Source organism: Ranitomeya variabilis, chromosome 1 (assembly GCF_051348905.1).
Source record: "Ranitomeya variabilis isolate aRanVar5 chromosome 1, aRanVar5.hap1, whole genome shotgun sequence".
NCBI lineage: Eukaryota > Metazoa > Chordata > Amphibia > Anura > Dendrobatidae > Ranitomeya > Ranitomeya variabilis.
Genome location: NC_135232.1, coordinates 200310034 through 200337191, shown reverse-complemented (window position 1 = coordinate 200337191; position 27158 = coordinate 200310034). Strand labels below are relative to the sequence as shown.

The 27158-nt window shown below is 47.0% G+C and overlaps 1 protein-coding gene across 2 annotated transcripts in view; it reads right to left on the bottom strand.

The window, feature by feature from the left end:
- The window catches only part of P2RX6 (purinergic receptor P2X 6), a 152539-nt gene that overhangs the window by 83667 nt on the left and 41714 nt on the right, over positions 1-27158 (bottom strand). Inside the window, exons 5-7 of one of the 2 annotated variants that reach the window (XM_077291781.1) lie at positions 20489-20573; positions 11250-11330; positions 9172-9313 (exon numbers count right to left, since the gene is read on the bottom strand). In XM_077291781.1, coding sequence (XP_077147896.1) covers positions 9172-9313; positions 11250-11330; positions 20489-20573 — 308 coding nt within the window. The remainder of the gene's footprint in view (positions 1-9171; positions 9314-11249; positions 11331-20488; positions 20574-27158) is intronic. The other variant, XM_077291790.1, reaches the window with a different exon arrangement.

The following is a 27158-nucleotide window of genomic DNA, read 5'->3' as shown; positions in this document are numbered from 1 at the left end:
ATAGAGGGATGTCTGTTTATAGGAGTGGTGTCTGTATATAGAGGGATGTCTGTATATAGGAGTGGTGTCTGTATATAGAGGGATGTCTGTATATAGGAGTGGTGTCTGTATATAGGGGAATGTCTGTATATAGGAGAGATGTCTGTATATAGAGGGATGTCTGTATATAGGAGTGGTGTCTGTATATAGAGGGATGTCTGTATATAGGAGTGGTGTCTGTATATAGGGGGATGTCTGTATATAGGAGAGATGTCTGTATATAGAGGGATGTCTGTATATAGGAGTGGTGTCTGTATATAGAGGGATGTCTGTATATAGGAGTGGTGTCTGTATATAGGGGGATGTCTGTATATAGGAGTGGTGTCTGTATATAGAGGGATGTCTGTATATAGGAGTGGTGTCTGTATATAGGGGGATGTCTGTATATAGGAGTGGTGTCTGTATATAGAGGGATGTCTGTATATAGGAGAGATGTCTGTATATAGAGGGATGTCTGTATATAGGAGTGGTGTCTGTATATAGAGGGATGTCTGTATATAGGAGAGATGTCTGTATATAGAGGGATGTCTGTATATAGGAGTGGTGTCTGTATATAGAGGGATGTCTGTATATAGGAGTGGTGTCTGTATATTGGGGGATGTCTGTATATAGGAGTGGTGTCTGTATATAGGGGGATGTCTGTATATAGGAGAGGTGCCTGCATATAGGAGTGGTGTCTGTATATAGGAGTGGTGTCTGTATACAGAGGGATGTCTTTATATAGAAGTGGTGTCTGTATATAGGGGGATGTCTGTATATTGTTGTGCTGTCTGTATATAGGGGTATGTCTGTGTAAAGGAGTGGTATCTGTATATAGGAGTAATGTCTGTATATAAGAGGATGTGGCCAAAGTGGCTACCAAGGATTCCTGCATGCCAAAATGGCTACCAAGGGGCCAATGTTGCTAACAAGGGCCCCCGCACATCAAAGTGGCTACCAAGGGGCCAAATTGGATACCCAGGGGCAGGGCCCTGCATGCCAGACTTGCTCCTGAGGTTAATTGGCAGCTGGCAGCGCTGTTCAAGCACCATGTATTTCCTTCAGGAAATGCCCATCTAGTTATTATTCTTCTCCGCGTTTTCCGCAATTAATGCGGCCCGAACCGCTCGGCGCAGAGACCCCGTTCAGGCGGCGTTTCGAAGGCCTCGGTGGGGACAGGTGTGCTATGACTTTTATAGTCGATCCGATATGTAGATTTTATTTAAATCGCATTTAAAAAAAAAAATTTCCCATAGGAAATAATGGCGAACTTTCCATTACCCAGAACTTGACCTTCCAAAGATGGCAGCTATGCAAATGTACGGTGTCCATTTTAGGACATGATCATTTGTCAAAGTCAAACATCAGAATAAAGTGACTATGACACCCTCTCGTCCCGTGTGTGAAAAGTAAGTGCCCCCCCGGCCCCGTGTGTGAAAAGTAAGTCCCCCCCCGGCCCCGTGTGTGAAAAGTAAGTGCCCCCCGACCCCGTGTGTGAAAAGTAAGTGCCCCCCGGCCCCGTGTGTGAAAAGTAAGTGCCCCCCGGCCCCGTGTGCAAAAGTAAGTGCGCCCCCGGCCCCGTGTGTGAAAAGTAAGTGCCCCCCCGGCCCCGTGTGTGAAAAGTAAGCGCCCCCCCGGCCCCGTGTGCAAAAGTAAGCGCGCCCCCGGCCCCGTGTGCAAAAGTAAGCGCGCCCCCGGCCCCGTGTGCAAAAGTAAGCGCGCCCCCGGCCCCGTGTGCAAAAGTAAGCGCGCCCCCGGCCCCGTGTGCAAAAGTAAGCGCGCCCCCGGCCCCGTGTGCAAAAGTAATGGCGCCCCCGGCCCCGTGTGCAAAAGTAAGCGCGCCCCCGGCCCCGTGTGCTAAAGTAATGGCGCCCCCGGCCCCGTGTGCAAAAGTAATGGCGCCCCCGGCCCCGTGTGCAAAAGTAATGGCGCCCCCGGCCCCGTGTGCAAAAGCAATGGCGCCCCCGGCCCCGTGTGCAAAAGCAATGGCGCCCCCGGCCCCGTGTGCAAAAGTAATGGCGCCCCCGGCCCCGTGTGCAAAAGTAAGCGCGCCCCCGGCCCCGTGTGCAAAAGTAAGCGCGCCCCCGGCCTCGTGTGCAAAAGTAATGGCGCCCCCGGCCCCGTGTGCAAAAGTAATGGCGCCCCCGGCCCCGTGTGCAAAAGTAATGGCGGCCCCGTGTGCAAAAGTAATGGCGCCCCCGGCCCCGTGTGCAAAAGCAATGGCGCCCCCGGCCCCGTGTGCAAAAGTAATGGCGCCCCCGGCCCCGTGTGCAAAAGTAAGCGCGCCCTTGGCCCCGTGTGCAAAAGTAAGCGCGCCCCCGGCCCCGTGTGCAAAAGTAAGCGCGCCCCCGGCCCCGTGTGCAAAAGTAATGGCACCCCCGGCCCCGTGTGCAAAAGTAATGGCGCCTCCGGCCCCGTGTGCAAAAGTAATGGCGCCCCCGGTCCCGTGTGCAAAAGTAATGGCGCCCCCGGCCCCGTGTGCAAAAGTAATGGCGCCCCCGGCCCCGTGTGCAAAAGTAATGGCGCCCCCGTGTGCAAAAGTAATGGCGCCCCCGGCCCCGTGTGCAAAAGTAATGGCGCCCCCGGCCCCGTGTGCAAAAGTAATGGCGCCCCCGGCCCCGTGTGCAAAAGTAAGCGCGCCCCCGGCCCCGTGTGCAAAAGTAATGGCACCCCCGGCCCCGTGTGCAAAAGTAATGGCGCCTCCGGCCCCGTGTGCAAAAGTAATGGTGCCCCCGGCCCCGTGTGCAAAAGTAATGGCGCCCCCGGCCCCGTGTGCAAAAGTAATGGCGCCCCCGGCCCCGTGTGCAAAAGTAATGGCGCCCCCGTGTGCAAAAGTAATGGCGCCCCCGGCCCCGTGTGCAAAAGTAATGGCGCCCCCGGCCCCGTGTGCAAAAGTAATGGTGCCCCCGGCCCCGTGTGCAAAAGTAAGCGCGCCCCCGGCCCCGTGTGCAAAAGTAATGGCGCCCCCGGCCCCGTGTGCAAAAGTAATGGCGCCCCCGGCCCCGTGTGCAAAAGTAATGACGCCCCCGGCCCCGTGTGCAAAAGTAATGGCGCCCCCGGCCCCGTGTGCAAAAGTAATGGCGCCCCCGGCCCCGTGTGCAAAAGTAATGGCGCCCCCGGCCCCGTGTGCAAAAGTAATGGCGCCCCCGGCCCCGTGTGCAAAAGTAAGCGCGCCCCCATCCCCGTGTGCAAAAGTAATGGCGCCCCCGTCCCCGTGTGCAAAAGTAATGGCGCCCCCGGCCCCGTGTGCAAAAGTAATGGTGCCCCCGGCCCCGTGTGCAAAAGTAATGGCGCCCCGGTCCCGGGTGTGCAAAAGTAAGTGCTCCCCTGGTGTGTGAAGTGCTGCTGTAAAGCTGGCAGCGCTGTTCAAGCACCATGTATTTCCTTCAGGAAATGCCCATCTAGTTTTAATTGTAATGCTGCCTGTGATGCTAATGAGATTGATGACAAGTCACCTGTACACAACAGCTATTGTGAGTTTAATAAAGGGCCAATGTGAAAGTTGCAAGACTTTATATTTTATTTATATATAAATTGTGCTACGAAAAATTACAAGAAATTTTTTTCAAAAATTACCCCCAAAAAATGTATTTTAAATTAAATCAGGCTTAAGCTACATTCCTACAATGAGTATTTGGTGAGTTTTTGATGTTGCAGATTTTCTGCGCCATTTCTGGATCTATTAAGTAAATTAGGTTACTTGCATTTTTTTCATTGCGTTTTTATGTGTATATTTTACATGCATTTTTGTTGCGTTTTTGAAGCTACAGTTTTTGTCTTTTTTTGGTGTGTCATTTTTTAAAATAAAACTCTTTTGTTTTTGATACTTCCTGGTATTTGGCTATGGCTTTCACAAAACTTTATTGATACAGTCATGTGATTTAAGTGTGTTTCTGGAGTGGAAATGCAGTTATCCAAATATAAATTTTTTACCTGCGGATTTTCCGTATCTGATGCAAGTTTATGGGGAAAGTCCACACATAAAACTCGGCCTAACCACAAGAGAAATTGACGTGTTGCAGACTTGAAACACACATCGCAGGTCAACTAATGCAGCATTTTCTATATATTCCATCCACTTTGCTGGATCTGTAAGACCCTGTATTTATTTTACGCTGCAAAAGTATGCAGCTTCTAAATTGTATTCTTGAAAATTATCCTTAACCCCAAGGAGACAATACATGGGTCCTAGAAAAAACATGCCCCTAAATGGTTAAACATGACAAACAATTGTGCAGCTTGGAATTGCTGACTACAATAATCAAAAGTCCTGACATGTGGTCTACAAAATACTTATTATTATTATTATTTATTTATTTATATAGCACCATTGATTCCATGGTGCTGTACATGAGAAGGGGTTACATACACTGCTCAAAAAAATAAAGGGAACACTTAAACAACAGAATATAACTCCAAGTAAATCAAACTTCTGTAAAATCAAACTGTCCACTTAGGAAGCAACACTGTTTGACACTCAATTTCACATGCTGTTGTGCAAATGGAATAGACAGCAGATGGAAATTATTGGCAATTATCAAGACACATCCAATAAAGGAGAGGTTCTGCAGGTGGGGACCACAGACCACATCTCAGTACCAATGCTTTCTGGCTGATGTTTTGGTCACTTTTGAATGTTGGTTGTGCTTTCACACTCGTGGTAGCACGAGACGGACTCTACAACCCACACAAGTGGCTCAGGTAGTGCAGCTCATCCAGGATGGCACATCAATGCGAGCTGCAGCAAGAAGGTTTGCTGTGTCTGTCAGCACAGTGTCCAGAGGCTGGAGGCGCTACCAGGAGAAAGGCCAGTACACCAAGAGACATGGAGGGGGCCGTAGGAGGGCAACAACCCAGCAGTAGGACCGCTACCTCAGCCTTTGTGCAAGGAGAGGCACTGCCAGAGCTCTGCAAAATGACCTCCAGCAGGCCACAAATGTGCATGTGTCTGCACAAACGGTTAGAAACCAACCCCATGAAGATGGTCTGAATGCCCAACGTCCACAGATGGCGGTTGTGCTGCTCACAGCCCAACACCGTGCAGGAGGCTTGGCATTTGCCACAGAACACCAGGATTGGCAAATTCGCCACTGGTGCCCTGTGCTCTTCACAGATGAAAGCAGGTTCACACTGAGCACATGTGACTGAAGTGACAGAGTCTGGAGACGCCATGGGGAGGGATCTGCTGCCTGCAACATTCTTCAGCATGACCGGTTTGGCAGTGGGTCAGTAATGGTGTGGGGAGGCATTTCTTTGGAGGGCCGCACAGCCCTCCATGTGCTCGCCAGAGGTAGACTGACTTCCATTAGGTACCGAGATGAGATCCTCAGACCCCTTGTGAGACGATATGCTGGTGCGGTTGGGCCCTGGGTCCCTCCTAATGCAGGACAATGCCAGATCTCATATGGCTGGAGTGTGTCAGCAGTTCCTACAAGATGAAGCCATTGAAGCGCGCCCGCCCATTTCCTAGACCTGAATCCGATTGAACATATCTGGGACATATCTGGGACATCATGTCTTCCACCATCCACCAATGTCACGCTGCACCACAGACTGTCCAGGAGTTGGCAGATGCTTTAGAACAGGTCTGGGAGGAGATCCTCAGGAGACCATCTGCCGCCTCAACGCCCAGGCGTTGTAGGGAAGTCATATAGGCACTTGGTGGCCACACACACTACTGAGCATCATTTCCTTGTCTTGAGGCATTTCTACTGAAGTTGGATCAGCCTGTAATTTGATTTTCCACTTTGATTTTGAGTATCATTCCAAATTCAGACCTCCATGGGATATTAATTTTGATTTGCATTGATCATTTTTATGTTTCATTCTTCTCAACGCATTCCACTATGTAATGAATAAACAACTGGAATATTTATTTCAGTGATATCTAGGATGTTGGATTTTTTTTCCCTTAATTTTTTTGAGCAGTGTACAAATTACAGATATCACTTACAGTAAGCAAACTAACAATTACAGACTGATGCAGAGGGGCGTGGACCCTGCCCTTGCAAGCTTACATTCTACATTCTAATTATCCCTTTAAATGTTTATAGAACAATATCATATAATACATTGAACCAGGCAGCACACTGAATCAACAACCCTCACAACTCTAAGTAATGACTGCCCTGGATATCCATTTTGAAAAATAAATAAGTTATGGCTCTGGGAAGAAGGGGAACAAAAAATGAAAATGCAAAAATGGAAAATGGCTCGGGGGTTAATGGGCCGTGAGACATGACCAGGGATACCATAAATGTCATTCAAGAAACTCATCCACAGACCACTTGCTTCCCATCAGTGTATAGCAGACATGGCTAAGTGTGACACCCTTGAGACAACATGACTCAAGTAGAACTGGTTCTCCTCAAAGAGATCAGCTAAATATGCATGGGTGGACATACCGTATGTGTAGCCTATGCGGCTGCACCGGGGCCCGGAGGTGGATGGGGACCCCTGCAGGGTGGCTAATAATGAGGGCAATCTGGCCTGTTTATCCAGCCCCAAAGCTCCGGGGGGCCCCTGGCCAGATTGCCCTCATGTGCAGCGGGCAGGAAGTGATCCCTGCAGCTCCGCTGCCTACAAGAGAAAATAGCAGCGGAGCTGCAGGGATCCGTCCTGCTTCCTGCCCGTCCTTCCTCTCACACAGACAGCAGCGCCGCTGGATGACATCATCATTCAGCAATTGACTGTGCCAGAGAGAGGAAGCTGCTGACGGTGATGCTTCAGCTGCGGGAAAGCATGCGGACAGTTGAGAGGTGCTGTGTGTGTTTTGCTTTATGTATGTGTGCTGTGTGTATGTGTAGAGATGAGTGGTGGTGTGTGTGTGTGTGCGTGCATGCGTAGCGCTGTGGGGGAATGTGCAGAGAGGTGAATGGTGCTCTGTGTGTCTGTGTGTGTAGGTGGAGGAGAGGGCAATGATGGGGGTAATGGGGGAAGGCAATGATGGGGTGATGGAGAGAGCAATGAGGATGGTGGGGGAGGAGGAAATGATGGAAGTGGTGGAATGGGCAAGGATGGGGATGGTGGGGGTGGAGGAAATTATGGACTTGGTAGAATGGGCAATCATGGTGGTGGGGGAGAAGGCAATGATGGAGGTGGTGGAAAGGGCAATAATGGGGGAGGAGGGGAGGAAATGATGGAGGTGGTGGAATGGGCAAGGATGGTGGTGGTGGAAAGGGCAATGATGGGATGGTGGAGGAGAAGGAAATGATGGAGGTTTTGGAAAGGGAAATGATGGGGTGGGGGAGAAGGCAATGATGGGAGTGGTGGGGAAGAAGGCAATGATGGAAGTGGTGGAGGAGAAGGCAATGACGGAGGTGGTGGAAAGGGCAATGATGAGTGTGATGGAGAGGGCATGGATGGGGTGGTATGGGGAAAAAGCAATGATGGAGGTGGTTGAAAGGGCAATGATGGGGTGGTGGCAGAAAAAGCAATGATGGAGGTGGTTGAAAGGGCAATGATGGGGTGGTGGGGGAGAATGCAATGATGGTGCTTGTGGAAAGGACAATGATGGGGTGGTGGGGGAGAATGCAATGATGGTGCTTGTGGAAAGGACAATGATGGGGTGGTGGGGGAGAATGCAATGATGGTGGTGTTGGAAAGGGCAATGATGGGGATGGTGGGGGAGGAGGAAATGATGTAGGTGGTGGTGGAAAGGGCAAAGATGGGGGTGGGGGATAAGGCAATGATGGAGATTGGGGAGAAGGCAATGATGGTGGTAGTGGAAAAGTCAATGATGGGAGTGGTGGGGAAGAAGGCAATGATGGAGGTAGTGGAGGAGAAAGCAATGATGGAGGTGGTGGAAAGGGCAATGATGGTGGTGCTGGAAAGGGCAATGATGGGGGTGGTGGGGAGGAGAAAATGATGGAGGTGGCGGAATGGGCAATGATGGGGTGGGGGAGAGGACAATAATGGGATGCGGGGGGAGGAGGAAAATGAGGAGTGTGGGGGATTGGGATGGGGAAGGGGGACTTATAATGGACTTAGGAACAGGGGGAGGTGGAGGAAGACATTATTATTGCTTATTATGTCTAACACAGTCCCTTAGTATATACTGTACTCACTTATTATGTCTAACACAGTCCCTTAGTATATAGTGTACATACTTATTATGCATAACACAGTCCCTTAGTATATAGTGTACTCAATAATTCTGTAAAACACCATCCTTAGGTTACATAGTTTCCTCTTTTATTATGCATAACACCGTCCCTTATTATGTACCATCCTCTCTAGTTATATATGGTGCGGTCCCTTATTATACAGCTTCCTCTGTTGTTATGTACAGTGCTGTCTCTTACATAGTGTATTCTTGTTAATTTTGTTATTCACAGCGCCCTCTTTTATTACATAGTCCCCTCTCTTTTTAGATATAAAATGACTGCTGATGGAGGAGCCAGTGACCAGACGACCAGTCCATCAGCTCTTCCATTAGAAAAGAAGCTTTCCCATGCTCCATCAGCCATCATTGCATTATACATTTAACAAGACAGGATGGTATGTAATAAAAGACAGGGCACTGTATATTATACATAATAAAGGAGACTATGTAATATACGAGTATATACATGTATGTGTGTATATATATGTATATATATATATATATATATATAGTATCTTTGTCGCCATAAAAGGAAGGGGGCCCAGACACATTACTTGCACAGGGGCCCCAAGCTGTCAGTCTCCACCCTGTAAATACAGATTAGAGAAAAGAAGACAAATTAGCTCTCTCCCAAAAGGAAAGGAATTTGCAAAGTTAAGAGGTGTATCGATGATAGGTATAACTGTTGCAATCACACCCGGGCCTTGGATCTTAGGGGGACAAAAGGTCCCTCTGGCACATATGAAAAGACTATTACTAATAAAAAATAAAAACCTGTGATAGTTGTGGGGCCCTGTAGGAGATTTTGTATCGGGGCCCACGGACTTCATGTTATGCCACTGGCAAAGTCAATATCTGACCCCATAACAAGCTTACACTGATGAGCGGCAAGCACCCCAAAACATTTTGTCTATGAGATTCAAGCTTGGTGTGTATCCTTGGTTGTGTATAAAAGCTAGAGAAAAGGTCAGATAATTGATTATACATTTTTCTGTGTATACACAGAATAGATAATTAACATGGTAAATATGTATAATGAAGAAACGTACCAAGAATGACAGCTCTTTAAAACTATGCCCAGCTTTTGTAACCATCTCACGGATTTTAAAGATAGGACAATATGGACTGGAGATTGGATCATATGTGCAGGTCCTTAAATATGTTGTATCTGATTTCTTTTCAGTGTTGGACCTTTCAAAATTAAATAAAAGCATAGTTACCATAACAATACAAATTCAGAAGATCTCTTGAAAAATGTTTGATGTGCAAAGGAAGAATCTGATAAATCACTGTGCAGCACATTATAACTGCAAAATACAGTAGGCTTTCAGTGCATTTAGGGTGTGTTTGTGTGTCACTGAGGGCGTGTCAGTGCACTGGAAGAAGCAGTCAAAGTGCATTGTAACGCCCCAGTGCACTTTCAGCCTGATTTGCACATAATTTCTGTTCCCATGACAGCTCTAAAAAATGGCTACCATAATCAGTCTTGGTGCAAGCCACTCCATTTACCAGATCCTAGGGGTTGTCCTGGCCTTCAAATTTTTACCCCTGTAAAGGGATCTGGACTTACATGGAGTAGCTGGGCTGGAGCCATGGAGTCACCTGCTATTTTGTGGTGCAAGCTGGCAAGAAAAATAGTCAGGTAGCTGGGTCAGAACCAGGAGATACAGGTTGTCATAAAATCATGAAACAGGAGTCCGTAAACAAGCCGAAATTAGGAGTATCACTAAAACACAGGAGCTGAGATTCAGACAAGAACTATTTTGGTGGTAATTGGCAATGGGAACTGATTCTCAAGGGTTCAAATAGAGAGAAGCCTCACTCATGGCTGACAGTAGGATGAAAGATAAACTACCAGTAACTACCATTTAAAGGGAACCTGACAGGTCCCCCATGCCCTTCAGCCCCCCAGCAATTGTGTATTTGTTGTTAACTACCCTGCCTGACCAGTCCTCCATAGTGATTATCACATGTTTTAAAAAAGTTTGCTTTTCCTATGTTGATTAGGGCTTTCATTTTCCCAGACTAGTTGGCCCTCACAGCATTTTATCATGCCCTTGTGTGCGTGATTACATCATTTGCAGGAGCCGCTGTCATCGCCAGCTCTCTGGAAATCTTGCACATGTGCGCGACTTTCCCTGCCCATGTCATTGTGTCCCTGAAGCCGCCTGTATGCTTCCTTGCTTCAGAGGCGCACTGCCCATGTCCGGAAGTGAGGAAGACATCTAATCACTAAAAAGGCCGGTTAGACAGGATATTTAACAACAATTTGCATATTTCCCAAAGGAGCATTGCGGCTTTAAGTCTCCTCATCTCGGCATGCTTGACATGTCACTCTCCGCAAGAAGAAACAATACTTCTTGGATCCCGGTCAGACGCCTCTCACACAGCCAAACAAGATCTCACACTTTGCACTGACGAGGGGCAGTACCCCGAAACACAGTGTCAGCAAATTGAGATTCTAGTTTTGGCTTTTATCCTGAGTCATGTAACAAGGGTCGTTAGAGAGTCGACACTGACTTTTAGCATTGCTACTTCCTATAGGTGGCACTAGAGTTCTAGTCCCCTTCCTCTCTGAAGAGACCATCAACAAGAAATACACAAATGCTGGTGGGTTGGAGGGCATGGACCTGTCAACTTCCATTTAACCCCAAAGCTTCTGGACTAGTCAGAGCCACAGTCCACAGGAGTAAAAATGGGCTATCTCTTATAGGTCTGGGTCTGTCAAGCAAGATGATCATTACTGGATGCTGAAGACACCTTCTTTTACGTAGGTTCACTTTAATTTTCCCTGACAATAATAGTATACTGTCCAAGTAGCCTCTAAGAATGACAAATGCACGGAAGGCCACTTACATTTAAGTCCCATATATTCTGAAGCAATATCTACAAGTACAGGCTCCTCTGTGGCTCCTGCTCTCCTTATGCGGCACACGAGGAGGCACTTTACTGCGCTGTAAATCTGGGACATTGCTATAGCAACTGTTCTTTCATGTACTTAAGCATTTTGAAATTTTCCAAGCCCATTAAGTATTGTGCTAGACGACTAACAGGTCTGATTCATGGAATTGGGTAAAGACAGTTGTGAAATATCGTAAATTCCGTTCTCTAAAAGTAACACGTTCACCTGGAGACATTAAATTTGCTGAAGAAGACTTCATTTTTTATTAAAAGAGTAAAGTTTTCAGCTTCATTTAGTGGTATTTTCCTATGGAAAGAAAAACAAGGATGAAATCTATGTTGTTGATTTTACACTTATTGTATGTTAATGTATTTAAAATTAATTTAAAGCACAAGTTTATTTCAGTAAAGGCGTACTCCAGCCTGGATACTGTGGGAGATAACATAAAATTGGTGCCGCTCTAACCAATGGTCCTGGTTCTTTGGCCCCCTAATTGGAGAAAGCAATACTTTGAATATAGGATCGGTTCAATGTGAGTTGCTCTTGCACTCACATTCTATAAAGTTATGGAAACAGCGGAGTGCTACAGCAAGCAGCTAGAATTCCCCTTTATTATACTCTGATTGATGTAATGGGGCAAAGCAGTGGTTGGAGAATGCGCTCCAGCATTTCATCTCCTATAGCAGATCATTAAAGTTATGGTGCTAGCCTGTACAATGCTGGAACCCCACCTTGGGAGGGTGACTGGTAAAATTCCAATACAAGTTTTAAAGAATGCTTTACAGTAAGTGTTCTTCAACTAGCAGAATGCACATTTCTTGCTTTTTGGGGCTAAATGGCATATAAATATCATAGTGTCCTGTTGGGGTGATATGCTGCCCACCTGTCCTGGCTCCATTGCCAGGTTCTGAGTCTCATTTTGCCATTGGTTGGCTCCCTCTGCTCTTGTGTGCATCAGGTTATAATGGTAACCTGAAGCACATCTACAATGTCACTCCCCTAGGTCATTTAAAGTTGGCTTAGGTGGCTGCACGTTACCTGCGTGTTCAAGTAGTAAAGTGTACACTGTATACTAAATGCTAGAACTCCTATCCACTTGTCTAACCCAGATCTGCCATATCGCTAGGTTCTCAAATACATCCTCTAAAGTGTGCCTTCTAACAAACTTTTCTCTTTTAATCCGCACACTTGGCAAGCTGTGTAAAGGTGGCTTTCTGCATATACTCTGTGTTCCAAATTATTATGCAAATTGGATTTAAGTGTCATAAAGATTTTATTGTTTTGTTTTTCAAATAAACTCATGGATGGTATTGTGTCTCAGGGCTCAATGGATCACTGAAATCAATCTTAAACACATGTGATAATTAGTTTTCCAGGTGATTCTAATTAAAGGAAAACTACTTAAAAATGATATTCCATATTATTAAGCAGACCACAGTTTTAAAGTAACATGGGAAAGAAAAAGGATCTCTCTGCTGCCAAAAAGCCTCAAATAGTGCAATGCCTTCGTCAAGGGATGAAAACATTAGATATTTCCCAAGAACTTAAGCGTGATCATCGTACTGTTAGGAGACTTGTGGTTGAATCTAAACACAGACGTTTTCGTGCTGATAAAGGCATAATGAGGAAGGTTTCTGCCAGGCAAGTTCATCGGATTAGCTGCTTAAAAGCCATTACAAACCAAGAAACAGATATTTGAAGCTGCTGGTGCCTCTGGAGTCCCTCAAACCTCAAGGTGTAGAATCCTTCGAAGGCTTGCTTTGGTTCATAAACCTACTATTCGGCCACCCCTAAACAGTGTTCACAAGCAGAAACGGTTGCAGTGGGCCATACATACATGATGAATAATTTTCAAACAGTCTTGTTTACTGATGAGGGTCGAGCAACCCTGGATGCTCCAGATGGATGGAGTAGTGGATGGTTGGTGGATGGCCACCATGTCCAAACAAGGCTGCGACGTCAGCAAGGAGGTGGAGGAGTCATGTTTTGGGCCGGAATCATGGGGAAACAGCTGGTAGGGCCCTTTAACCCCTTCATGACCCAGCCTATTTTGGCCTTAATGACCTTGCCATTTTTTGCAATTCTGACCAGTGTCCCTTTATGAGGTAATAACTCAGAAACGCTTCAACGGATCCTTGCGGTTCTGAGATTGTTTTTTCGTGACATATTGGGCTTCATGTTAGTGGTAAATTTAGGTCGATAATTTCTGAGTTTATTTGTGAAAAAAACGGAAATTTGGCAAAAATTTTGAAAATTTCGCAATTTTCACATTTTGAATTTTTATTCTGTTAAACCAGAGAGTTATGTGACACAAAATAGTTAATAAATAACATTTCCCACATGTCTACTTTACATCAGCACAATTTTGGAAAGAAATTTTTTTTTTGCTAGGAAGTTATAAGGGTTAAAATTTGACCAGTGATTTCTCATTTTTACAACAAAATTTACAAAACCATTTTTTTTAGGGACCACCTCACATTTGAAGTCAGTTTGAGGGTTCTATATGGCTGAAAATACCCAAAAGTGACACCATTCTAAAAACTCCACCCCTCAAGGTGCTCAAAACCACATTCAAGAAGTTTATTAACCCTTCAGGTGTTTCACAACAGCAGAAGCAACATGGAAGGAAAAAGTGAACATTTAACTTTTTAGTCACAAAAATGATCTTTTAGCAACAATTTTTTTATTTTCCCAAGGGTAAAAGGAGAAACTGGACCACAAAAGTTGTTGTCCAATTTGTCCTGAGTACGTTGATACCTCATATGTGGGGGTAAACCACTGTTTGTGGGCACGGCAGGGCTCGGAAGCGAAGGAGCGCCATTTGACTTTTTCAATGAAAAATTGGCTCCAATCTTTAGCGGACACCATGTCGCGTTTGGAGAGCCCCCGTGTGCCTAAACATTGGAGCTCCCCCACAAGTGACCCCATTTTGGAAACTAGACGCCCCAAGGAACTTATCTAGATGCATAGTGAGCACTTTAATCCCCCAGGTGCTTCACAAATTGATCCGTAAAAATGAAAAAGTACTTTTTTTTTCACAAAAAATTTCTTTTAGCCTCAATTTGTTCATTTCCACATGGGCAGCAGGATAAAATGGATCCTAAAATGTATTGGGCAATTTCTCCTGAGTACACTGATACCTCACATGTGGGGGTAAACCACTGTTTGGGTGCACGGCAAGGCTCGGAAGGGAAGGCGCGCCATTTGACTTTTTGAATGAAAAATTATCTCCATCGTTAGCGGACACCATGTCGCGTTTGGAGAGACCCTGTGTGCCTAAACATTGAAGCTCCCCCACATGTGACCCCATTTTGGAAACTAGACCCCCCAAGGAACTTATCTAGATGCATAGTGAGCACTTTAAACTCTCAGGTGCTTCACAAATTGATCCGTAAAAAATGAAAAAGTACTTTTTTTTCACAAAAAAAATTTTTTAGCCTCAATTTTTTCATTTTCACATGGGCAACAGGATAAAATGGATCCTAAAATTTGTTGGGCAATTTCTCTTGAGTACGCCGATACCTCATATGTGGGGGTAAACCACTGTTTGGGCGCACAGCAGGGCTCGGAAGGGAAGGCACGCCATTTGGCTTTTTGAATGGAAAATTAGCTCCAATCATTAGCGGACACCATGTCGCGTTTGGAGAGCCCCTGTGTGCCTAAACATTGGAGCTCCCACACAAGTGACCCCATTTTGGAAACTAGACCTCCCAAGGAACTAATCTAGATGTGTGGTGAGCACTTTGAACCCTCAAGTGCTTCACAGAAGTTTATAACGCAGAGCCATGAAAATAAAAAATTATTTTTCTTTCCTCAAAAATAATTTTTTAACCCACAATTTTTTATTTTCCCAAGGGTAACAGGAGAAATTGGACCCCAAAAGTTGTTGTGCAGTTTCTCCTGAGTACGCTGATACCCAATATGTGGGGGTAAACCACTGTTTTGGCACACGTCGGGGAGCGGAAGGGAAGTAGTGACGTTTTGAAATGCAGACTTTAATGGAATGCTCTGTAGGCGTCACGTTGCGTTTGCAGAGCCCCTGATGTGCCTAAACAGTAGAAACTCCCCACAATTGACCCCATTTTGGAAACTAGACCCCCAAGGGAACTTATCTAAATGTGTGGTGAGCACTTTGAACCCCCAAGTGCTTCACAGAAGTTTATAACGCAGAGACGTGAAAATAAAACATGTGTTTTCTTTCCTCAAAAATATTTTTTTAGCCCAGAATTTTTTAATTTTCCCAAGGGTAACAGGAAAAATTTGACCCCAAAAGTTGTTGTCCAGTTTCTCCTGAGTACGCTGATACCCCATATGTGGGGGTAAACCACTGTTTGGGCGCACGTCAGGGCTCGGAAGGGAAGTAGTGACATTTGAAATGCAGACTTTGATGGAATGGTCTGCGGGCGTCACGTTGCATTTGCAGAGCCCCTGATGTGCCTAAACAGTAGAAACACCCCACAAGTGACCCCATTTTGGAAACTAGACCCCAAAAGGATCTTATCTAGATGTGTGGTGAGCACTTTCAACCCCCAAGTGTTTCACATAAGTTTATAACGTAGAGCCGTGAAAATAAAAAATAATTGTTCTTTCCTCAAAATTATGTTTTAGCAAGTATTTTTTTATTTTTGCAAGGGTAACAGGAGAAATTGGACCCCAATAGTTGTTGCCCAGTTTGTCCTGAGTACGCTGGTATCCCATATGTGGGGGTAAACCACTGTTTGGGCGCACGTCGGGGCTTGGAAGGGAGGGCGCACCATTTGACTTTTTGAACGCAAGATTGGCTGGAATCATTGGTGGCGCCATGTTGCGTTTGGAGACCCCTGATGTGCCTAAACAGTGGAAACCCCTCAATTCTAACTTCAACACTAACCCCAACACACCCCTAACCACAACCCTAACCCCAACACACCCGTAACCCTAAATCCAACCCTAATCCTAACCCTAATCCCAACCCTACCCACAACTGTAACCCCAACACAACCCTAACCCTATCCTTAACCCTAACCACAAGCCTAATCTTAACCCTATTTCCAACCCTAGCCCTAATTCCAACCCTAAGGGTACCGTCTCACATAACGACTTACCAACGATCACGACCAGCGATACGACCTGGCCGTGATCGTTGGAAAGTCATTGTGTGGTCGCTGGGGAGCTGTCACACAGACCGCTCTCCAGCGACCAACGATGCCAAGGTCCCGGGTAACCAGGGTAAACATCGGGTTACTAAGCGCAGGGCCGCGCTTAGTAACCCGATGTTTACCGTGGTTACCAGCGTAAAATTAAAAAAAAAAAACGTACATACTCACATTTTGGTGTCCTTCAGGTCCCTTGCCGTCTGCTTCCCACTCTGACTGAGTGCCGCCGTACAGTGAGAGCAGAGCGCAGCGGTGACGTCACTGCTGTGCTGTGCTCTCACTTTCCGGCCGGCAGACAGTCAGAGCGGGAAGCAGACGGCAAGGGACCTGAAGGACACCGAAATGTGAGTATGTACGTTTTTGTTTTTTTTTTACTTTTACGCTGGTAACCACGGTAAACATCGAGTTACTAAGCGCGGCCCTGCGCTTAGTAACCCGATGTTTACCCTGGTTACAAGTGAACGCATCGCTGGATAGCTGTCACACACAACGATCCAGCGATGACAGCGGGAGATCCAGCGACGAAAGAAAGTTCCAAATGATCTGCTACGACGTACGATTCTCAGCAGGGTCCCTGATCGCTGCTGCGTGTCAGACACAGCGATATCGTATGGATATCCCTGGAACGTCACAGATCGTACCGTCGTAGCGATCAAAGTGCCACTGTGAGACGGTACCCTAACTCTAATTCCAACCCTAACCCTAAGGCTATGTGCCCACTTTGCGGATTCGTGTGAGATTTTTCCGCACCATTTTTGAAAAATCCGCAGGTAAAAGGCACTGCGTTTTACCTACGGATTTACAGCGGATTTCCAGTGTTTTTTTGTGCGGATTTCATCTGCGGATTCCTATTGAGGAACAGGTGTAAAACGCTGCGGAATCCGCACAAAATTGACATGCTGCGGAAAATACACAGCGTTTCCGCACGGTATTTTCCGCACCATGGGCACAGCAGATTTGGTTTTCCATAGGTGTACATGGTACTGTAAACCTGATGGAAAACTGCTACGAATTCTCAGCGGCCAATCCGCTGCGGATCCGCGGCCAATCCGCTGCGGATCCGCGGCCGATCCGCTGCGGATCTGCGGCCGATCCGCTGCGGATCCGCGGCAATCCGCTGCGGATTCGCAGCCAAATCCGCACTGTGTGCACATGCCCTAACCCTACCCCTAACCCTAACCCTACCCCTAATTCTAACCCTAATTCTAACCCTAGTTCTAACCCTAACCCTAGCAGAAAAAAAAAATATATATTTTATTTATTTTTATTATTGTCCCTATGGGGGTGATAAATGGGGGTCATTTACTTTTTTTTCATTTTGATCACTGCGATAGGCTATATCGCAGTGATCAAAATACTTGTGAAATGAATCTGCCAGCCGGCAGACTCTGCGGGCGCAGTGCGCAGGCGCCCGCCATATTGGAAAATGGCGGCGCCCATGGAGAAGCCGGACGGACATCGGGAGGCCCGGTAAGTATGAAGGGGGGGTGATCGGATCACGGGGGGGGGACCGGAGCACAGGGGGGGGGGACCGGAGCACAGGGAGGGGGCACCGGAGCACGGGGGAGCGTACAGGAGGACGGAGGAGCGGACAGAACTTATTAGGGGGGCGGACCGCGCACCGGAGCACTGGGGGGGGCGATCGGTGGGGTGGGGTGGGGGCAGATTAGGTTTTCCAGCCATGGCCGATGATATTGCAGCATCGGCCATGGCTGGATTGTAATATTTCACCGTTTTTTTGGGTGAAATATTACAAATCGCTCTGATTGGCAGTTTCACTTTCAACAGCCAATCAGAGCGATCGTAGCCACGGGGGGGTGAAGCCACCCCCCCTGGGCTGAAGCACCACTCCCCCTGTCTCTGCAGATCGGGTGAAATCGGAGTTAACCCCTTCACCCGATCTGCAGGGACGCGATCATTCTGTGACACAGCATATGCGTCACAGGTCGGGAAGGCACCGACTTTCATGACGCATACGCTGTGTCACAGGTCGGGAAGGGGTTAAGGTTCCTGAAAGTGTGAAAATGACCTCTGCAAAGTATATAGAGTTTCTGACTGACAACTTTCTTCCATGGTCTAAAAAGCAGAAATGTGCCTTCAGGAGCAAAATGATCTTCATGCATGACAATGCACCATCTCATGCTGCAAAGAATACCTCTGAGACATTGGCTATGGGCATAAAAGGAGATAAACTCGTGGTGTGGCCACCATCTTCCCCTGGCCTCAACCCTATAGAGAACCTTTGGAGTATCATCAAGCAAAAGATCTATGAGGGTGGGAGGCAGTTCACATCAAAACAGCAGCTCTGGGAGGCTATTCTGACTTCATGCAAAGAAATACAAGCAGAAACTCTCCAAAAACTCACAAGTTCAATGGATGCAAGAATTGTGAAGGTGATGTCAAAGAAGGGTCCTATGTTAACATGTAACTTGGCCTGTTAGAATGTTTTGGAGTTACCGTATTTTTCCGACTATAAGACGCACTTTTTCCCAAAAAAAATTGTGAGGAAAATGGGGGGTGCGTCTTATAGTTGGAACGTAGGCTTACCGGCATTGTGGCGGCGACAGAGGTGCGGGGATGATGTGGCGCGGTGACCGATATGGCGTGAGCAGGGTCTCGTCCACATTTGAGGTGAATCCGCGGCCCGGTATTGAAGGAGAGCAGCAGAGCTGGGTGAGTTACGGTTTTCCCGGTGGCGGCGGCCATCTTCCTGAGGCCGCGCGTGCGCAGATTGAGTTTTCTGCTTCCTGGGGCTTCAGGAAAATGGCCGCGGGAGGCCGCGCGTGCGCAGATGGAGATCGCGGCGGCCATTTTCCTGAAGCCGAGTTCGCAGATTGAGATCTCGGCTTCAGGAAAATGGCCGACGCGATCTCCATCTGCGCACGCGCGGCCTCCTGCGGCCATTTTCCTGAAGCCCTGGGAAGCAGAGTACTTTTGGAAGTAGCGATCCTACAAGTCACAATCAACCCTTTAACGAGTTTTGTAATATGTCTTAGGATAAAAGCCAAATCAGTATCTCAATTTGCAGACATGGTGTTTCGGGCTGTTGCAAAGCATGAGAACTAATTTGGCTAGGTGAGAGGCTCTGGACTGAGGTCTAAAGGGTAAGGTTTCTCCTTGTGGAGAGTGCTTCACTGTTCCACAGGCTGTCCAGCATTCCAGCTCCACTGTTCCAGATGCTGTCAAGGGTATCCATAGCCACTGTTCCATGACGCTCAGGGTGCAGAACTGCTAACTTAGCTATTCTGTTCCACATTCCACCCAGCTTATCGAGGTCAGCTGTATCTCACTGCACTAATGTTTCTTGTCCATGCTGCTCACGCAGACCGACTGCTTAGTGAATCCACGTCACCAGGCGAGCCATAATAAAAGGACACATTGAGGGTGGCTGGATGCTCCAGTGCAGGCAAAAAGTAACTCCTTCCACTCCTGGGTTTAAATTCTCCTGTTTTTTGCTTTCTTTCACACTATGTTGTATCAAGTTAATATGATGACTGATGTAAGTGAAAGTTGGCACATCCAACCCATTAGTAATAGTTGAACTTGGTTCTGTGCAGTTTATTCTATTTTAAATTAGGATTTGTATGTTAAAAATGGCAGTGTTGGGGACTTGTACATTTCACATTTTACAGGGTTTGTTGCATGGTCAATCTTCAGGAGTACACCGCTCCTCTGCCTCCCAGGTTCCGTCTTGCTGGGTGAAAGTGAACTTCTGATTGACAGTTTGGATTAGCGGGATGGCTGCACTTCTGGCCTAAACTGTGCACCATCCTATGCTGCAAGTAAAGGCACTTTTGACTTGGCAGCATCAAAAAGGAGCATGCAAGCCATATTGGAAAAAGTAAGCATTGTGCTTGCTGGCCTAAGGAAACAGCCATTGCTGAATGCAGCTGTAGCCTTTAACCTAGGCATTGAGTCTCTAAACTAAAAATATAAAAACCCATTTTTTCCTGAAAATGAGGTAAATTGCAAAGTTGCTTATTTTTACAACAATGTTACAATTTTACCCATTTACGAAAATGAGACAACTCCTTTAAATTGCACAGACAACATTTAGAGGACACTCTTAGATTAATTTTAGCGGGCACTTTTTTTTAACATTTTCTTTCTCTTTATGATCATCTTCTGGTATTTGCTTCAAAATTTGCACTAAAAATGACATGCTTTAAAGCAAACTGAGTCAAGGACCCTGATGGCTGTACCACGAGTACTAATAAAATGGCGGCATGGCGGCATATATAAAATTCTCAACATTTCCTTTCTTTAGAGCTATGACTTGGACACCATGACTGGTTATAGAGAACTTGTTTTGATTTTAATTAGAATTACCTGATGTGGTCCGGATTCTCAACAGGACACCAACCATATATCTCACATGTTCCATGAGTTTTATTACACTTTCCTGTTTTTATACCTGCAAGGAAACAGACAAGAGAAGGACTTTTATACTGTCTACGCTCCATGGGGGATTTTCAGTATTATTCACACTAGATCAATTGGTCACACATTTAGTTATTTTGTGGTAACAGTCTGTTTGAGACAACTAAATGGGCTTGTGAGCACATAAATTAGCATGTTGGTATAACTACAAATTCCCCTTTGAGTTGAAGTGTGGTCAGAATTGTCACCAACCCAGTGATAAACAATACATCATCAAAATCCTCATTTCCAAGATGTATGTAGTGTCTGTTGTTGATTCAGACAATAATTGAAGAGAATGTTTTTCCTAATGATGGTCATTATTGATGTGTTATTAGTATTAATATTATTATTGTCCCAAGTAGTAGAAATGAAGATGGTGGCACTTACCACATCATGGAAAGATCTTCTTTATTATTTCATAGCAAGCAATAAAAATAAGGTGGTGAGAGTACAGGCAAACAACAGGCTTTGGCAGTTTCGTGCCTTGATACGTAGAAGTGTCAGTAGCTTGCTGTTTGTGTGGTACCCCAGGAGTTCGGTTGCCACTGTGGCTTTGCCTCCCTCATGGGGGGGGTGATGTCATTCCTGGAAGCAAGGAGGGATCCCCTTTCCAGGTACTTCAGCATACAACACTTTTCCAGACTCCAGACCAGAAGGGGAGCTCTAACACCTGTTTTAGGGGAGCTTGCCTATAAATTCTGGCCTGGAGGCGGGGTTAGGGAGTCAGAGCCAGTGTGAGTCTGGGGAGCAGACAGTGAAGGAGGAAGAGGCAAGTGAAGAGAACATGGGGGATTGGAGCTGCGAATGAGCTCAAACCAGGACTGAGCACCAAAGACAAAGACCGGACACTGGAGTCCGTGGTTGTGTGGGAACTGCAGGCCCAGCAACTAAATCCGGAGGGCAGGAGATTGCAAGCCTCCTGGCCTCAGCTGACACCGAGGCACAGCAGCATATGAGAGCCCGTAGTCACCATGAGGGAGTGACACCTGGAACAGGCTCGAGCTGCCTGTCATGTGGGAAAATGTTCCATTTCATGGACAGACTGTAACAGGGACTTGTGGGGAGTTTAAGGCACCAAGGACCTAGGGAGCAGCGCAGAGGGAAGGCCTCTAAATCCACCTGGCTAGGTGGATCCTGAATTGGGGGGCGTGGCCTGAGCATGATGTGAGCAGTCGTCCGAGGCAGGAGCTCACGCTCAGTATAAGCTATATGCAGGATTGCAGCCTGTAAAATTGGTGGCCAGGTACCTTAAATTATTGGGGAATCAGTGACCGGTGTGGTGCCTGCAGATCTGAGTGCCTGCGGGGCAATGACCGGCAGAAGGAGCTCCAGGAAGGCGGCTGGGGAGCAGGAGAGAAAGACCCAAGATGGCGCCGGCCAGGAGGAAAGGCTGTCAGAGGAGCCTGTGATTGTGGGGGTGGATCCTAGGAGAGCAGATGCAGCAGCCAGGCTGCAGCGCTTCGCCCGACAGACAGAGGAGATCTGGAGCCCAGCTGTGACAGGCAAGGTGAAAGATAAGCCTGTGCTGCATGGAGATATGGAGTTGCTGAGGGAGGAGGAGGGAGAGGACAGCGATGGTGGGAGCCATTCTGTGCAGGAGAAGGAGGAGGAGAGCGGGGGAATCATGAAAGGCTCTGTGCTATGCATCGAGGAAATGCAGATTCCTGAGGAGCCCACTCTGAAGGATGTGTTTAAGGTGGTTTTATACAGTCACAATACTATCACCAATATGGCTGCGCAGATGGGGGTCATGCAGGCAGACATGTCCAAAATGCAACATTCCTTGCACGTGACTAAGGAAAGGATGGGAGAGGCGGAAAAACGCATTAGCGGTGCCGATGACTGTATTGCTAAGGCAGATAAGGCTACAAAACGCATGAGTGCTGCGATTTCTGCCATACAAGGGAAAACGGATGACCTTGAAAATAGGTCCAGGCGCAATAATGTGCGGCTGATTGGGGTGCCTGAAAAGACGGAAGGCGCGGCGCCAATAGAGTTCTTTGAAAAATTAAACCATATTGGAGCCGACAAGTTATCTTGGATGTATGCTATTGAAAGAGCACACCGCGTCCCTATGTATCCCCTCCCCCCTGGGCGTCCTCCTAGACAAGTGCTAGTCAAGGTCTTGCACTACCGTGACAGAGACTCCATTCTCAGACATGCCAGAGAGAACCCGGATTTGCAGATAAATGGCTCCAGGATTTCCATATTTCCGGACTTCTCCATAGAGGTGCAGAAGCAGAGAGCCAAATTTGTCCATATCAAGAAGAGGCTGAGGGAGATCGGCGTCACTTACTCGATGCTGTACCCGGCCAAACTAAGAGTGGTCTCTGAAGGGAAAGTGCACTTCTTCACGGAGGATAAAGAGGCACTCAGATGGCTGGACAGCAACGAGCAACATTTGTGCCAAGCGAAATTAAAGGACTCAGCTGGATGATAGAACGGTTCTTTCTTATTCTTGTTTCTCTTTTACTGCCTCTTTTTTTTTTTTTTTTTTTTTGAGGGATCCATTGGCTCCTTTTTTTCCCCCTGGGTTTTTTGTGTTCTTATGAGGCGGGGATGGGCCCTTGTTGGATCTCGAGTTGAAATTTAAATAGGCTGCAATCCACAAGTCATGTGAGAGTCCCAATAGTTTGGGACAAGCGGCGGGACTGTTGGACGGGGTTAACAGACTGTTCCGGATAAAGTGCGCTCTCCCCTCCGTGTTAGGAGGGGATGGAATGATGGGATGGGTATTTGTTGGGGATGTTTCTCTGTTAAGTGGGGGGAGGGGGGTGGGGTTGGGGAAATATTTGTATAATGTACATCACAATGGTTACTGTGGTTGTGGCTTTGGCCGCAAATGGATGAAAGAATGTGGGATAATATGTACTGAGGAGGGAAAATGGCGGGAAGAATGAGAATTGTGAGTTGGAATGTCAGGGGTTTGGCGTCTGGTGTGAAGCGGCAAGCTGTGTTTAAATTTTTGAATGATGCCAAGCCATCAGTGATCTGTCTGCAGGAGACTCATATGGTGAAGGAGAGAACGCATTTTCTGGCTAAGAGATGGGTTCAAGTGGGGTACCATGCCACATTTTCAGCATATTCCAGGGGGGTCAGCATCCTCATCTGTGCCGGGGTACCTTTTGTGTATCACAAAGTGGTTATAGATCAGTCAGGTAGATTCGTATGTTTGCTATGTAAATTGTACGGATGTCTGATGTGGCTGGTTTCAATTTATATTCCACCACCATATTGTGGAAAGGTTATCCACAGAGTTCTGGGAATATTGGAGGAGACACCGGGGATACCATTTTTGACAATAGGGGACTTTAACAACATTCCGGACGCACACTGGGATAGGGGGAGACGAGAGCCGTTGAAGTCGCGTGGTAATTGCACACCATTTGGTGCCGTTCTGAGGGAAACTGCTCTGCATGATTTATGGAGGATTTCTCATCCTGGGGTGTATAAGTATTCCTGTTTTTCGTCCTCTTTCGCTTTTTTGTCAAGAATAGATCTGGCCTTGGGCAATTCACAGATGTTGGGTCTTGTAGGGGAGGTAACGTATATGGCTAGAACAATATCTGATCATTCCCCCATGAGTGTGATACTTGAGGGTGTGGGATCCTCGCCTGCTAGGGGGTGCATGTGGAGGCTGAATCCGTTCTGGCTACACCTTACTGATTTAGATGGACACATAGGGGGGGAAATTAAGGAATATTTTAAAATTACTGCTGGGTCGGCTTCGGTATTGACGGTATGGGAGGCCATGAAGGCCTATTTCAGAGGGCTCTGTATTAAGGGGATATCCCGAATCAAGGCAGAAACAGGCAGGAAGGATCAGATGTTGATAAAAGAGTTGGAGGAGGCTGAGGAGGCATTAATTAACGATCAATCCCCAGAGGCACAGGGAAGGTTAAAGGTGGCGCAGAATAGAGTATGTCAGATGGCAATGAAAACAGCGGAACGTAGAAGAATGTTTCAAACTGCCAAATACTTTGAATAGGGCGACAGGGCGAGCCATCTCCTTTCCAGAATAGTGACGGCACAGAGAGATTCCACACATATAGTCACTTTGAAGGGAAGGGATGGGAGGGAGCACACTGGTTGCAAAGCAATTTTGGAGGTGATGACGGAGTATTACTCGGATCTTTATAAATCACGGGTACAGCCAACGATGGAGGAGGTGGATGGTTTCTTGACAGGGGTACAGCTTCCCAGACTCTCAGTGGCCAATCGGGGACTTCTCGAGGAGCCGTTTAATTTGGAGGAGCTTGACGCCGCATTGGTCTCTATGCCCAATGATAAAGCCCCGGGGGTAGATGGGATCCCGGGGGAGGTGTATAAAAAATATAAAAAGATACTGCTTTCTGCCTTATTGGAGGTGTATGCTGCTGGTCTGGTGGAGGGGGAGCTGCCGAGGTCCATGCGGGAGGCAATAATCGTTGTACTGCCAAAACAGGGTAAGGATCCGAGGGATCCAGCTTCGTATCGCCCAATCTCGATATTAACGATAGATATCAAAATCTTGGCCAAGATGTCTTAACAAGGTGATAACAACACTAATACACCGGGACCAGTCCAGATTTATGCCCAATAGTTCTACAGCGTGTAATCTTCGACGACTGTTTCTCAATATGCAGGTAAAGGCGGATAATATGGGTCGGAGGGTTGTGGTGTCTTTAGACGCCGCTAAGGCGTTTGATAGTGTGGAGTGGCGGTATTTGTGGGCGGTCATGAAGGCTATGGGTTTTGGTGAGAGGTTCATACGTTGGGTGCAGCTGATGTATGCGTCTCCAAGAGCCAGGATACTGGTGAATGGAGTCTTGTCGGGGGATTTCCCTTTATATAGGGGAACGCGGCAGGGGTGCCCCTTGTTTCCTCTGCTGTTTGCAATTGCTGTTGAGCCCATGGCGGTGGCAATACGGAGGGACAGGGATGTAAAGGGGTTTCGGTATGGAAACTATGAAGAAAAAATAGCCCTGTACGCTGACGACGTGTTATTGTTCTTGGAAGATGCACAGGAGACTCTGGGGGCCGCTATGAACAGTATTTCTAAATTTGGGGCTCTTTCCGGATTATCTATTAATTGGGAGAAGTCTGTGTTGTTGCCCATGGACGCGACGGCTCCTCTGACTCTTGACCCTGGGGTTCCCCTAAGAGTAGTACATGAGTTTAAGTATCTGGGCATTGTGGTTTCGGACAAAATAGAGGACTATGTGTGGCTCAACCTGACTCCTTTGCTTGGGAAGTTACAGCAGAAGATTGGGGCCTGGAAGAAGCTATTTCTGTCGGTCGCAGGCAGAGCCAATTTGATCAAAATGATACTTATGCCTCAGCTCCTCTACATATTGCATAATGCTCCAGTGTGGCTGCCTCAGAGTAAATTTTATAGGATCAATACTCTATTTAGGGATTTAATTTGGAGGGGTGGACGGGCGCGCATCAAATTGGAACATCTGCAAAGGGCAAAGGATGAGGGTGGTCTGGCGGTCCCCAATCCATGGATATACTATATAGCATCTCAATGCCAGCACATGGTAGGTTGGGGAGAGCCAGAACAGAGCTCTTCAGCGGGGATAATCATTGAACGCGCGGTAGGGAAGGGCCCATTGTTGGCCAGTCTTGAAGCAGGTAGATTCAGAATTAACCCCCCAAAATTCCCAACAATAGCTATGATGGGGAAAGTATGGCAGAAAATTAAGCAATTGAGGTGAGTAACAGAATTTACGAGATATACGCCAATTTGGTTTGAACCTAGGTTGGCAGAGCTCATGAGATTGCGAGGGTTCGGTCAGTGGAGGCGCATTGGCATTTGGTTCGTGCCTCAGTTGCTTGATGGAGATGTTATTAAAACATTCGAGACACTTAGGACTGAGTTTCCTTTAACCCAGAAGTCATTCTTTCAGTACCTGCAGTTGAGACATGCCCTAAACTGTCAAAATGAGGTGTCGCGCGTGAATCTGCAGTCAGATAGCTTGTTGAATCTTATTGGGCCTCGGAGGAGTACGAGGGGGTTCATTACCTTGATGTACAGGGGTCTGATGGATACCTTTTTATTGAAGCATCCGTTAAGGATTAAGGAGAAATGGGTGGCAGATGTGGGCCCCTTGTCGGAGTCCCAGTGGGAGTCCATACTTCAATATATCCCCAGGGCTTCCCTGAGTGAGGCTAAGAGGGTGTCACAGTTATACCTGGTGTATAGGGTGTACAGGACCCCGGCAAGGATGAGGAAGGCAGGACTGAGAGGTGACTCAGAATGTCCCAGGTGTGGTGAGGAAGGCGCTGATCTGCTACATATGATGTGGTCGTGTGCTCGCCTCCAACCCTTTTGGGTGAAGGTGCTTAACTTGATCCAGGAGGTGACAGGAGTAGATGTGGTGCGTAACCCGCTGACTTGCCTTTTGGGCTGTATGGATGATATTGCTACGGATGAATGTGGAAGGCTGACTATCGCAAGATTGTTGTATGCTGCGAGAAAGCTTATCGCACTGCACTGGTTGGATGAAAAACCGCCAGGGAAAAAGGAGTTTATCAACAAGATAAATTTTATTGTCCTTATGGAAATAAATATATACAGTAAGAGAGGTCAGAA